This window comes from Adiantum capillus-veneris, chromosome 5, assembly GCF_014529385.1.
Source record: "Adiantum capillus-veneris isolate H3 chromosome 5, ASM1452938v2, whole genome shotgun sequence".
Taxonomy (NCBI): domain Eukaryota; kingdom Viridiplantae; phylum Streptophyta; class Polypodiopsida; order Polypodiales; family Pteridaceae; genus Adiantum; species Adiantum capillus-veneris.
The window spans coordinates 107439543-107454089 of record NC_140935.1 but is presented as its reverse complement, the minus strand read 5'-3'; the positions used below and the strand labels follow the sequence as shown (position 1 = coordinate 107454089).

The 14547-nt window shown below is 46.0% G+C and overlaps 1 protein-coding gene across 7 annotated transcripts in view; it reads right to left on the bottom strand.

Moving 5' to 3' along the window:
• Window positions 1-14547, bottom strand: part of LOC147457885 (putative sodium/metabolite cotransporter BASS5, chloroplastic) — a 120457-nt gene that overhangs the window by 34024 nt on the left and 71886 nt on the right. For all 7 annotated transcript variants that reach the window (XM_086512666.1, XM_086512669.1, XM_086512670.1 and 4 more), the window contains one exon: window positions 6509-6761. In XM_086512666.1, the coding sequence (XP_086368792.1) occupies window positions 6509-6761 (253 nt within the window). The remainder of the gene's footprint in view (window positions 1-6508; window positions 6762-14547) is intronic.

The window sequence follows — 14547 nt, the reverse complement described above, 5'->3', positions numbered from 1 at the left end:
TGCGGGGAAATTGCATGCATGAGAGCCAAGTGGCACTTTTGGGCCAATTTACCAAGTCTGGGAGAACAAAACTCGTAACTGAATTTTTGGAGAAGTTTTGGAGGCTGATAAGTCTGATTTTCAGCCATTTCTCTCCATTTTTGAGCTTCCCATGACTTTACCTAGGTCCAAGGAGCTCATTTTCAGCATAGGAAGGCATCAGATGCGTGTTTACAGGGCTGTTTTGCTGCGTTTTCAGCGATACACAGGTTTTGGCAGCCATCGAAATCTTCCCCTTTTGCATCTATTTGTTCACAAATGCATTATAGGTCAAGGGCAAAAGAGGGGGCGCTCGATTTATGCTGGGGGGATGCTTCATTGAGAACCTGTCACAGGTTAAGAGCTATGGAGTGCTTGCTTTCCTCTCTATGTACAGTGTGGTGCTAGGAGTGATGCCCTGCACACTACACACTGCTCTCTCTCTCCCCTATGTGTAGTTATGTGATGCCCCACAAGAGGGCTCTTAATTTGACTGATGTACAGCTGTGTGGTTTCATGCTTTTGTGATGAGGCAAGAGCCTCCTTGAGCACGAACAAGGGTAGCTAGTTGCTACTCCAAAGCAAGCACCAATGAGGGTCATAACCTCACCGAGCGGGTGCGAATTCAGCGCTTTGTATGCGCTGTAAATTGACTGTTTTTCAGCCATACAGACGCCAGAACCCTTGGGAATTGTGCCCCACTAGCAGAGGACAGCTAGGGGATTGTTTGGGGCTAAAAACAGAGCAAACACCAGTAAATATAGCGTGCTGAATTTACTGTTTTTGGGCAGGAATCAGAGGGTATACGTCAGCGGGAGTGAATTCTAGTAGGGGAGTTGGTTTCGTGCAAGTTTCCGGGCTGGTTTACCCTCTCAAAGTATAAAGAAATACTAAAAGGGGCGCCAATTTTGGGGCCTACAGGTTGTCGGCGTCTGCCCGGAGCATTCTAGCTTCCAAGCCGTGTGTGTGCTTATGTGTTAATTCCCGTAGCAGATTTCCTTTGCACTTTATCTCTGTGTGTGTCTAAAGTAAAGAATTTTGAGTGAAAGCCAAAGCCTACCGCCCCACGGGCCGGTTTCACTAACAGGGCGATTTAGAGAGATTTCTCGCGAGAAATCTTGTCTAAATCAAAGGGCAACCCTACAAGTGCGGGAATTTGAAGGCTACCCACAAGGGTGATCGGCACGCAAATCGGAGCGCAAAACAAAGAATTACAGCTTGCTGTAATTTTTTGTTTGATGCCTACAAGTCCTAGGAGCTTTGGGGAAGCTAGGAATTATTGAACAAGTGTTTTGGTGCAAATTAGAGGCCAAAAACAGAGATTTCAGCGTGCTATAATCTCTTGCCAGCTTTATAAAAGTGCTCTCAAGTGTCTGCGAAATCACTGGCTACTTGGGTTTTTGTCCATGGAGACTACTGCCGTTATATTGCCGAAATTGGGCTAGAGTAGGAGAATTCCAGCCCAATAAAAGTGGGAAAGCTTGTAGAAGTTTAGAGGTTTTCCCAAGTGCAATAAGAATAAAGAAATGCCAAAAGGGACACCAATCTTCGGGCCAACCCAATGTTGTTGGCCTATCATGGGTCGGCCAAAAGGGGGGCCTATATGGCGTGCTTGTCCCTGCCAGCGATGGCCATGCAATAGCTGCCAGGCATCAGCTAACTCAGCACTCGTCTCTAAGGAGATGCCACCCGGTGCACCCTGAGTCTACGTTTGTTGTGCCTGGCCAGCCTTGGTAGGGAGAGTTTGTATCACGGGTGGGCTTCTCCTACAAGGAGAGGCCTTCACAAGCTAGCCTACATGTCAACATATGAAGCACTTGGTCGGGAGTCCCGATATACTCCGCGCTTTGGCGGAACCATCCACCACTCATCCTAGGCAGTAGAACTACCTTCAGAAGACACAAAACCCCTACTCTAGGTATACCTGTTGCCTTGGCAGCGACCGAAGCTGCCGTGCACAGTGTATCTAAGGCAATCCCAATCTCGGAACCGATCCTGGATAGAAGCTAACAATACTCTCTCCTTAGGCTAGGGAAACAGACTGAGGTAGGCAAATCTGCTTCCTCGACAAGAACATCGGAAGCTGGGTCGAAACCATGGTGCTACTGTCTAAAGTGGGCCCTAACCCCTCAAACGGCCAGTGGGCTCATTGAAATGACCTTTTCGCCATCTCGGGAGTCTCAAACTCAAGTAGTAGCCACGCCCGAGGAACTGTAAGTCGATGATCTTTCCCACCTCCGAGAGGACATGGGCATGGAGGAGATCTTGCACCTCGCCTGTACTGGGCCAGTTGCCGATAACCTTAGCCTCAAGGCGCTCCACCTCTGCTGCAAGGCTCGCTTGCTCCGTTAGCAAGAGCAAGTCAGATAGTGGCGCGGTCAAGCGAGGGGGCTTCGTCTCAGTCCCTTTGAGGCGGGGCAAGAGCCTCTATCTGTGTCTAAAGCCGAAGGTGGGGGCATCGATCTCGAGGGTGATGGTGCGCGCACACTTTTTTTTATAGTAAGTGCATTTGATTAATTTACAAGTGGGAAACCTCCAAAGAAGGAAAACCCACAACAAGAAGTCGATACATCAGGGTGAACACCAATGTGTTCAAGTATGAAAAGGCTCTAAAAGAAAATATATGAGAGCTGATGAAGGTCAGGCAATATATCCTTAGCAGCGAGGGCAAAGCGCAAGGATTGCCGAAGAGATATCTTGAAGTAGGGGAAAGGGTCCAAATCAATGCGGTCAAACATGCGGGAGTTGTGTTGGCGCCAAATACTCCAGAAGGTCCAATATCTGACCCATGTGAAGAAAGTAGCAAAAGGCTTTAACACCGGCAACATGAATCCAAAAAGCCAAAATTTCTTCTAAAAGACCGCTGCGGGAAAACGGAGACGCATGAGTGTAGAAACCTTAGCAATAAAGACTCTAGTACAACGACAATCCCCATTGCGAGTGTTGGGACACATTCTTCGGAAGCAGAGCAACGAACGCAACGTGAGGAGCTGATCCGACGCCTTTGCAAAAGAGAACCAACCGGCAGAACACCCATCAAGCAACGCCATAGAAATAGACGTTCCTTAAGAGGCAAATGGCTCTTCCAAATGGCAGTAAGGGGTTTTCTGTCACCACCGGGTGGAACGCTGTAGTGACCATAGGGCATTGCAGTGGTCCGCAAGCCACGGATCGGGCAACAAAATGTTGTAAACCTAGCGAGCACAAACTGTAGTGAAGTTGAATTGATGTAGTCGTCACTCCATGATGGCCTCCATCAGCCAGAGGTGGAATGGGGAGTAGGTTAGCTAGCATGAGGTGCAATTCCCGCCAGAGAGGTCGATAATGCATGCCTAAACCAAAATTGTGTGCCATCTCGTCAAAACAAAGCACATTCCCTTCTGAATTCACGACATCAGCAACCATACGCAGCCCACGATGAGAAAGAAAGTAAGCCTAGCGTGGGAAGCTGTCCACCAAAGTCAACGGGAATGCCTTGCTCCAATGAATGCTTTCCAACCTCAAAGAGTTACCTTCATGCTCGGTGCGACCAGCCCATGTCAAATGTAAGGTGACCTTTTTCCAATCCGATATCAAAGTAGAGATGAGAGGACAGCCAAGAATATGTCCATCAAGTTTCCCAAACACAAACTCCCAAAGAGATGATGCCAGTGGCCAAATGAGGAGGTAACCACATGCTCACATAAGAAAGCAACTATCACTGTCCATGGTTGTCGCTGCTCAACAAGCGTGGGCAAAAGCTATGCTTTTCGAGCAAGAGCGTACCTGCACAAATCCAAGATGTTAAGACCACCACAGCGCTTTGGACTGCAAATCTTGCCCATGGACATCAAGCGCAAACCACATTTGTTAGCCTTTGTATGCCATAAATGCGACAATATACACAACTGAAAAGAGGTAAGTCGGTGTTGCGGCCAAGGCAACAAGGGAAAATAGAACTGAACATATGCCATAATGATGCTCTCTACAATGCGGAGCTTGACATGTAGTGGCCAAGTAGACAATTTCCAATATTGGAGTTTGATATTGAGACGATGCATAACCCATTCAATCTGCTAAGTGCCGGTAACATGCCAGCCAATAGGATATCCCAAATGTCGGGTAATTTCATGCGGAGGCACAATCTTTCCAGGCCACAAAAGCTGATGCCAAGCTGTGCATGCAGAGGCAAGAGATTAGACTTGTAGAAGTTAACTTTAAGACCAAACAAGTCCAGTGCATGCATAATTTCGCGCATGTCCTCTAGAGTATTCTTGGGTGTGAACAAGGAGTCATCCGCATAGGCCTGCCCAATGAAATTTTGGCCTGAAGGTAGATGTAATCCATGAAGGCGGTCTTGGGAGATCAAGGGATCCAAGTGTAAAAGCAGAGGGTAGGTAGCAATGGCAAATAACAAGGTACTAAGCGGGCAGCCTTGTCGAACTGAGCATCCAAGAGACCAAGAATCTATCACTTCGCCTGCAAGGATCCCTGAGGTCGTACTGCGAGCAAATAAAAAATACACAATATGCGCTAACTTTGGGCCAAATCCGACACACTGCATGACATCCGCAATATAATCCCAGTGGACACTGTCACAAGCCTTATCTATGTCAACTTGCATCACAAGCACGTCCTGTTGTGTATACTTAGCAAATTCCAAAACCCACCAAGATATTGGCCAAATTGTCCATTATTTGGCGACGAGGGATAAATCCGTACTGCGCCTGATGAAGACCTGTAAAAAGATAATCTTTGATGCGAAATATTATCATTTTGGCCAAAATCTTATAAATGACGAGCATAACGGTAATAGGCCGCCACTGGGAAAAATGCTCGCAGAGTTTTTGTTTAGATAGCAATACAAGAAGACCCTCTTTCCAAGATTCTCTCAGATGCTTAGTGTCCCATGCAGCATTCATCATGAGAAGCAAAGGCTCCTTAAGAGAAACCCAGAACGAGATCAAGAATTCAACTGTGAGACCGTCCCAGCCAAGTGAACGCCATCTACCAAGAGCAAGCAAGGCCAAGTGCAACTCATCTAGCGTAAATGCTGCCTCAAGACAATTAGCAGCCTCTGCTGAAAGGATTGGCTGCACTCGAGATAACAATAATTGCCGTGCTCGGTGAGCCTCAGTAGAGGCGGAGGGAGGAGCAGCAAACACAGAACTGTAGTGAGAAATCATAGCATCAGCAAGCTCTTGTTTCGTAGAAGTCCAACAGCCTGAGGGGAGCATAACCCGCCTGACAAAGAGCGGCCTCTTGTGAAGCCGATAAGGATCTTGAGTCAACCAACTCTTGAAGACTTTGACAAACCAACTTTGCCTCATAAACATCCCCGCGCAGCTGGCGCATGTACTGCTTACCATAATCCTGGACAACGCATTGATTACGTATGACAAAACGATACCATGCAATAACCGGGTCATAATGCATCTGATTACAGAGTGGAGGAATGACCTCATTACCCATATCTCGAAAGCGGTCATGAGAAAGATAAGCATTATTCATATGCAGTAGACACTTCCGAGGAAGAGGCTGATCACACGCTGGCGGGCCGAATTGCAAGGTCAAAATAATTGGAGCATGATCAGATAACATCAATGTATAATCAATTCTCATCTCACAGACAAAGTCATCATACTGTTGCGAATTCATTAAATACCAGCGGTCCAATCGTGCACGGTAAGGTGCGCGCACGCGCACACACACACTCCACAAGAGAAGGACACGAGGAGGTGGAGGCTAGGGTGGGAATGCGGCGGAGGGAGGAGGGGTCAGGAACGGGCTGCAAGGAGCAGGCGGGGCTGAGGGCAAAGGGGTGGGCTGGGCGAGCAGCAGGTGGGGGCAACGAGGGCTTTAATGAGCTCGTCATTATGATCAGCCATACTTTTGGCCAAGTTTATACATCCATGCTTGAGCATGGGCAGAAGAATTGGATGCTCTTCAAATTCACAAGAACATCCTTTACAGCCAGTAGTGAAGCCTGAAGGCACAATTGAATGAGACTCAGTTGATACTCAAGGCCACATGGATATTGTACCAAGGATATTCTCTACAATTTCAGAGGAACATTATTTACAGCTCAAAGCCGCTAAAGAAGAGAATCCATGGTCATCCAAGCAAAGATGTATGATGTGCGAAAATACTTGAGTTCGGTGGATCTACCTCCCACCACTATAGAGACTACCTGATATGAGTAGAGATGAGAGAACACGGGAAGCCGCTACCCTAGAGCACATGAGAGCAGGATATGAGTTACCCCCTGGTTGGGCCATAAATAATGACAAGGCAATTAAGAACAGTTTGTTATGACGAATAAATTGTTGTAAAGGTGAACTTCAACACTGTGCTCACGACCTCTTGCTATTTCTCTCTCATAATGGAGCAAAAGACGGCATTATACAATCAACCCATCCCCACCAACTTATGGTGGTGGTGTTTGTACATTTAACTGCCAAAAAAAAACAACAAATTAATTAGAAAGCACTATTTTAAGCGAAGTCTTTACCTATTTAAAGCAATCCCAGCGACAATTGGAGCAACAACAATTTGAGTTATATTAATAATCATCCCATAAACATCTACTGGCAGTCGTTTGCCAAGAAGTAATAACGTCAGAGCAGGTGTAACAAAAACTGCTGTTGCTGTTGAAATGGCAGTCATCACTATGCTCAACGGAACCATATCAGGTTCCACCAGGAATGTAGCATAATTTGATAGTTGTGCACCACTTACACATGAAACAAGAATCATTCCAGATCCTGCATGAAAAATAATCTCTCTCTCTCTCTCTCTCTCTCTCTCTCTCTCTCTCTCTCTCTCTCTCTCTCTCTCTCTCTCTCTCTCTCTCTCTCTCTCTCTCTCTCTCTCTCTCTCTCTCTCTCGCGCGCGCGCGCGCGAAGATCATCTCTATAAACCTATGTATAAAAGAACCCTGCAGATGCCAGAAATAGCCTATCTTGCAAGATGTGCAGAGCTGGGAAATACCAAAGGTGGATATATGGAAGAATCCACCGAATGCAACTCCTTGAGGTGGGGTATGGGAGGAATGCACGATGAAACATTATGGTCGGGAGTAAAGCCACTGCATGTGGACTCTGACAAAATTGAAAAGTGTGTGGAACTGACCCCATCATCTGAGAAAATGAAACCTACGCTCCTCGACTGCCCTCGAGGAACCCGCTGCTTAATCCCACTGGCTACGTAGGGTGTGGATAATATATGTCTGAGGATGTCCACAGTAGAGGACAGTGCAGCATTGAGAACGTGACAGCAGCACGCTCGCATTCCGCGGCGTAATGGCAGCTAGCTTGCAGACACTTCATCTCGGGACCGAGGAGCATCATGCTGTGCATCCCCTCTGAGTATCATACTCAAGGTACCGGCGGTGAGATACCCTTAGGCTATCAATGTAAAAACCGGACCCATTGCAACATCCCCAAAAAAAAAAACAAATGATTGCAAGGACAATGCATCAAACACGAGATTGCTCAAAGCCCAACTGGACCGCGGCTCTGGAAATAAGTAATGCAGAGATCGCCAAACAAGATATGATGTGAAGCATCCCCAAGACAATGGCTAGGAGTCTCCACAATCCTACCTATACAGAATATACATAGAAGATCGAAGCCCAACTAAGCACTCCAAGAGCCAACTGGAAGACCTCCATAAGAAAGTAGCCAATGGACAGAAGGAATCCTCATGTTAAGTACATAGCTTATGCGGGATAAATTAGGCTTGTATTAATGGTGATGGTGAAAGCATCACGTGCAACCACACTAAGCACAATTAGGAGACTAAATACAAAGATAACAAGCACAAATTGGATTGATTATTAAACTAGATTTGCAAGTACATAGTGAGCCATTATATAGGCTTTTGGAGGGAGCTTCATAGGTGATGGTACACATCAAGATCAACCCAAATCTCTTATAGGTCATGCATGCCTCTCCATGAGAGTGTGTGTGGGTGTGTGTACTATGTGGAGTCAATGCAAGCATCAACTAAAAGTGGTAGGCAAGCAGATACATTGAATCTAGACCAAGTGAAATAAGGGGAGAGCTCCATGGTATGGGCTTAGGGCTTATGCACAAAACCTAACAATCCTCCCCTTTTGTGTCTGAGCACATTAAAGAAACCTTCTAATGGGGTCTAAGTCTCCCATCTAGAAAGGTGTACAAAAGAATGCCTCCCCTAGTGTCAATAGGGTGTAGGCCAAGAAAATCCCTTCCCTTGAGAATGGTGGACAATAAGGATGTAGGGCAGAAGTTCCTCCCCTAGAGAATTGTAAGCAACTAGGATGTAGGAGAATGTGAGTGTCTCAGAGTACATCTACGTAGCACAGTGCTCCGTTGTCTTCTTCACTAGATTCTTCAGTTATGTTGAGTTTGCCTTTATCTTTGTACACACACCAATTAGACCCATGATTATTTTTACCACAATGCACATAAGGGTTGATTTTGTAACATTTGTCTAATGTGTGGTTGGTGTGATTGCAATGTTTGCACCTCTTTTTTGTTGGGTTCCTTGATGATGTAGCAACAAAATCTCCTCATAAAGTCTTTGTATCTCGGATCTACTTCTCATGCTCTTGGAGCGAGTTGATGACGTCCTCCAAATTTGGTAGAAGCTCCTTTTCTTTGAGTACTATGACAATCTGACCATAATCTGCATCTAGTACCAATTTGAATAGAATGGCTACTTAGCTTCGTTTTCCATTGAGCATTTTATGTTTGCCAACTCAGTGCATATGCTCTTCATTCTATTGACAAGAAAAGGGAGATCTTTTCCTGGTTCCATGGTGAAATCATTGAGCTGCAATTTGAGAGAGATCTTGAAGTGTTTGGCTATGGTTCGAAAGTGTCTCTCAAGCGTGACCCTTGCATCATAGGAAATAGTGCACTCGTCCAGATAGTGGATGTAGTTGTCCCCTACAACGGTGAGAAAATTTTCTAAAGCTTGCTCATCTCGTGCTGTGAATTGTGCTTGAGAACGTCTAGTCTCAATCTTCTTTCCCTCTCCCAATGGCTTAACTATAGACCATAGCTGCTTTTTCATTAGGTACCCCTTGGTTTTTATTTGCCAGGATGGAATCCTTGGCCGTCAAAAATAGTGAGATTATCCTTGCTCATACACCCCAAGTGTAGTGAGGGAAAGGTCTTGCCCTAGAAGTCGGTGCAAGGCAGTGTCTAAGTCCCTTGTGAATTTACAAATGTTTTGTGAAGTCACTTTCCACTCTTGTGAAGGACCTCTTCACAAAGCAAGGTGGTACCAAACGTACTATACGTGGCATATATGTATGTACTACACGTTGTTCAGTACAAGAAAATTTTTTACATACGTAAAAATACGTACTCTTGTAAAAAAACGGCAAAGTACTAAATTTTCTAGGACATTTAAAATAAAAAACAAGAGAGAAGCCAACAACTTATAGAGACATTCAAAGACACGTTTTACAAGACAACCATATACTGTGTAACTATTGCAAGAGATTTGGATTTTTATTTTACATCAGCACTGTACAGGCTTCCCACCCACAAAAAAACAAAAAAAAAGGCGTACGGATCGTTCCGTACGATAGGGATCCGTACATAACGTACGTACGATACGGAACGGGTCAGTACGTACGTTTTGATCCAACCTTGTCACAAAGCATAAAAACTTTTGAAACTCAAGATTTACAAGAGGGTGTTGCAAAATAAAAACTTGGGCTTTATGTAAGCAAAGGGTGGTCGAATGTGGATCTTGCGAAGCGAGGCCTTCGGTGTGAAGTGTGCCCTACAAAGGCCTTGATGCTAAAGGGTGGTGTTCTCTAAAAGAGCTATGGGAAGCCTCCCCTAGCTTCCTTATCCTTCTCCAATGGCCACGGGACTACCTACCGAGTAAGAGCTTCAGATTGCAATTGCTTTGGCTCGTGGGAATCTCTGCTAAGCCAGGGTTTTGCAGATGTGCGAGAAGGTCCCTTCGTTGGGCTGAAGCTGGATTCGCAAAGGCTATAGGAATGCTTGCAATGTAAGGGCCTCGAGCTGCGAGGGATCAAGGGGAAAGCCCATGGGAGTGGTTGTTGTTGGACCCAAAAAGAGCATCAAAAACATAGTTTTGAGATCCGCCCCGGTTGCAGCGCGTGAGACCACCTTCCTACAGACCCGCAAGCATCGAGTGGCGACTGAATCAAGCAAAGAAAGAACTTGAATGGTTTACCTTAGGAGTGGCTTTGATGCAAATGCAAGCTTGCTAGGATCTAGTGCTAAATTAAAACAATCTAGATTTACCACATGTTGAGTACATAGCTTAAGGGGATGGTGAAAGCATCATGTGCAGCCACACTGAGCACAATTAGAAACTCAATACACAAATATAACAGGCACCAATTGGATTGATTATTGAACTAGATTTGCGAGTACATGGTGAGCCATTATATAGGTCTGGAGGGAGCTTTGAATGACATCATAGATGATGGTAGGCATTAAGATCAGCCGAAATCTCTCCTTGGTCATGCATGCGTCTCCATGACTGTGTGTGGGTGTGTGTACCATGTGAAGGTAATGCAAGCATCAACTAAAAGTCGTAGGCAAGTCTAGTAGGCAGATACACTCAATCTGGACAAAGTGAAGTAAGGAGAGAGCTCCATGGTGTGGGCTTAGGGCTTAGGCACAAAACTGAAGAATCCCACTGACTTCGAAGGGTATGCAGTACCTCAGTCCAACTAGATGTCAAAATGGTGGATGTAGGGGGAGGACTGTAAGCCCAAAATATGGGCACAACAAGCCTTCCACATGGTCCAAAGTGTGATGCTGCATATTGTGGTGAAAATTGTCCCGCTGGTAGAAATCCAACTGGTGACTTGCATCTCAGATCATCTGTAGAGTGCCCGGTCTATATCCCAAGTAAGCAAGCATGAAGATTGGATATGTCGTCAATCCTTGGAAAAAGGAGTGTGACCTTGGAAATTGCAAAAGCTATGCAACTGGCCCCCATGTCATGAACATGTATGCCCACTCTAATCAACAAACAACAAACTGCCATCCATACTGGCTACGCATATGGACAAACACCAAAGCAGTGCCTCAAGGACTCAGGCTCTAGAATGCCTGTCAACACAAGATCTCCTAGAGAAAGAGCCTACAAGTCTAACAGGCTGCCAATTAGCACTCAATTTCTGATCAGGTGGTACCTCTCTTTGAAACTCCATCCTAATCTGCTGCCCATGATGGCCAGTCTCAACAATGCTAAATAATAAAGTTCCTTGAAACTCCAGTCTAATCTGACGCCTTGCCCATGATGGCCAATCTCAACAATGCTAAATACTAGAGTTCCTTGTTGTGCAACAATGGGGACTCCTGTCACGAGGTTGTGGCAACCACTAACCTTAGTTGTTGGTTTCTTTCCCTTACTTTTTATTTAATTTTTGGGACCCTCTTTTTGAAGTCACAAATGGTCGGACATTGTGTGGCCAAAGGAAACGGCCGACGGTCCAGAGTTTCACCCGCAGTCGAGAAGGGCAGGTCCACGAGATGGTCGGGCCAGTCGGCACTAGTTTGAGAGAGGAGGCTGATTTTTGCTCAATAAGTGACTACTGTGTGTGTGTGTGTGTGTGTGTGTGTGTGTGTGTGTGTGTGTGTGAGAGTAGAGGGTGCAAGTGATCACAGCTTTAATGGAAAGCTTGCCTTCTCCCTTGTCTTATGTAGCGCGATGATTCCGCTCTCGTGCACCTCTCTCCCCCTTTGAATACAAAATCGTAATGCCCAACTCAAGGGCTTTTCATCTGTACGTACAGTTGTGTGGGTTCATGCGTGATTGCCGAGGCAAGAGCCTCTTGCACAGGTATTGGATTAGCTAATTGCTACCTCACACGTACAGGTGAATTCGAAGAGATTTCACGACAGAAATCTCGTCCGATTCAAAGGGCAAGTAGTCCTACGAGTGTAGGAGCTAGAGGGCTTGCTACGGATGCGACCGGCACACGAAGCGGAGCCCGAAACAGAGAATTACAGCCTGGTGTGTATTTTTGCAAGTTTAGGGTTTTGACCCTAATTGATTCCTAATACCTCCAGGAGCTCCGGGGAAGCGTTGGGATCACTTTACAGGTGATCGGTGCATTTTCGCGGCAGAAAATAGAGAATTCTGCGTGCTGCAGATTCTCGCCAGGTTTGAGAAAGTGTCCGTATGCGCCGGGAAAGTCATCTTTTACATGGGGATTTTGTCTGTGAAGCCTCCTACTGTGGTTATGCTGCCAAAATCGAGCTAGAGTAGGCCATTTTCAGCCCAATAAAAGTAGGACAGCTCGATGGAACTCGCAGGTTTTCGACCAATTTTATAAGAATAAAGAAATACTGAAAGGGGCGCCAGTCTTTGGGGCCTACAGGGTGTCATTGTTCGCTTGGTAGCACTCTAGCTGCCGAGCTGTGGTTTGTTTGGCGAAGTTGCTTCTTGATAGAATTTAAAACGGGCGCACATTGCTACTCAACCGACACATCAATGCCAAGATGGAAACCCAAAAATCTGCAAGTCTACCCTCTAGGTAGCCAAGTGAAATTATCTTGCACTCCCAGCTAATAACCCTCATCAATTCCTACAAGAAAAGAAAAACACTTGTGCCAACTCATGAGAGCATCCTTGGCCAAGCAGAAGGTAGCAAGAGCATCCCGTAGATTGTCCAAGCTGGGTGTCATAGCATACATAGATCATAGTGTCATTTGCATACTCCTGATCCAACAAATCTGGTGAGTCATCCAAAGGCATAACAAGACCTCTCAACTGCGGTGTCCTGTGGCACAATAAGAGATACATGGTCTCAGCAAAAAGTAGGTTGCGAGGGGACATCCCTATCGTACTGAACAATGTGGCCTCTAATTGTGACAGCCATAGCAGTAGTACGGTATAAACCAAATACCCCTCTCATCCACTACAAGGGGAGAAGCATCCTCTATATAGTGCCCTCCAAAAAACCCCGATCTACTCTATCATAAGCCTTCTCAAAATTGAGAAGCATGAAGGCTATCCGTTGGTATTTCTAATGAGCCTACTCAACTGCCTAACACATTGTGAAGATATTATCCAAAATACATTGATCTTGCACAAAGCTTGTGTGTGTAGCATCCATGAGATCGGGCATACAGGCATACTCATCATGCGAGTAAGATCTTATACACGGAAGACATGAGAGAGATCAGTCTCCACTGTCGGAGAATGATGCATCTCTGCCTTTCGGTATAAGACACTCTCACTCTCTCTCTCTCTCTCTCTCTCTCTCTCTCTCTCTCTCTCTCTCTCTCTCTCTCTCTCTCTCTCTGGCGTGAGGGTTCTTGCTACTGTTTCCGCCTGGCCTGCTGACCTACTGGCGCGTGAAGCAACCCCCCCTGCGTCACCACAGTCTGCCCCCGCCGCCCTCTGGCCTACGCTGCTGCGCGCTGCCTGTGTTGCCGCTGCGCGCTGACAGCCTCGTGCAGGGCACAGGAACGCACAGAGCGCAGGAGCATAATCGCTTCTCTCCACTCTCTCTCTCAGCAGTCCCGCGTAGTCCTACGCGTAGCACTTCCAGATGATCTACGCGTAGCAAGTCAAGCAGTCCTTCTACGCGTAGGAAGCCTACGTTCAAGTTTATTTCATTTTAAGCCTTAAGGTAAAATTTAAGTTTAAAGAGATTTTAAGCCTTAAGACCATTCTCTTTACGTTCAAGTTTAAAGAGATTTTAAGCCTTAAGGTAAACTAGTTAAGTTTGCCATATTCTCAGCCTCTCACCCTAGCACCCTACCCCACATTTGTAGCCCGGGTTCGATGGATCCGCCTACCGAAGGGCAAGGGCCGGGTGTAGATAGCTACACCACCCCAAAAAAAACAACGGCCACTTTCAAACGGAGAAATAGAGATATTGTACTATCACCAAGATCATTGCGAGTTGGGAAAACCTCCAGGATACATGATGAGCTACTGATGGAGAAGGTCCAGGTGATGCTCAAATCAGAGCTAAACTATATGAGGGATGACATCAGGAAGGAAATGCACGCAAACGCTGAGAGCTACAGGAACTCCATGTATGGAGACATGATGAGAGAACTAAGGAGAGAGATCCGGGGGGTACAGAATGAGGAAATTCAGATCGTGAAAACGGAATTACGAAACCTAATCAAGGCCGAAGTAAATGTAACAGAATGCATTATGCGAAAGAAACTCGATGAGATAGTAGCAAGTTTTGAAGCATGGAGAACAAATATGGAAAAGCACATGGGGGAAAAAGATGCAATAATCGAGGAGCTAAAAGGAGAACTTACGGCTTGCAAATCTGCAACGAAGGAGAAGGGAGACGACCAACCTTCGGTGCTGAAGGAGCTCGAGGACATGAAGCATCAGATGAAAGCTCTACGGGAAGGAGATGAACAAAAATCGAAAACGGCATCTTCATGGGCGGAACGTCTTGTTAAGACACAAGATAAGGTTGATGAAGCAGAGAAATGGATTGAGGATGCGAAGAAAGGGAAGGCCCAGATGCCTAAGACCACACCTACCTCCACCATTATTAATATGACCATTGAGGAAGAGCAAAAAAGG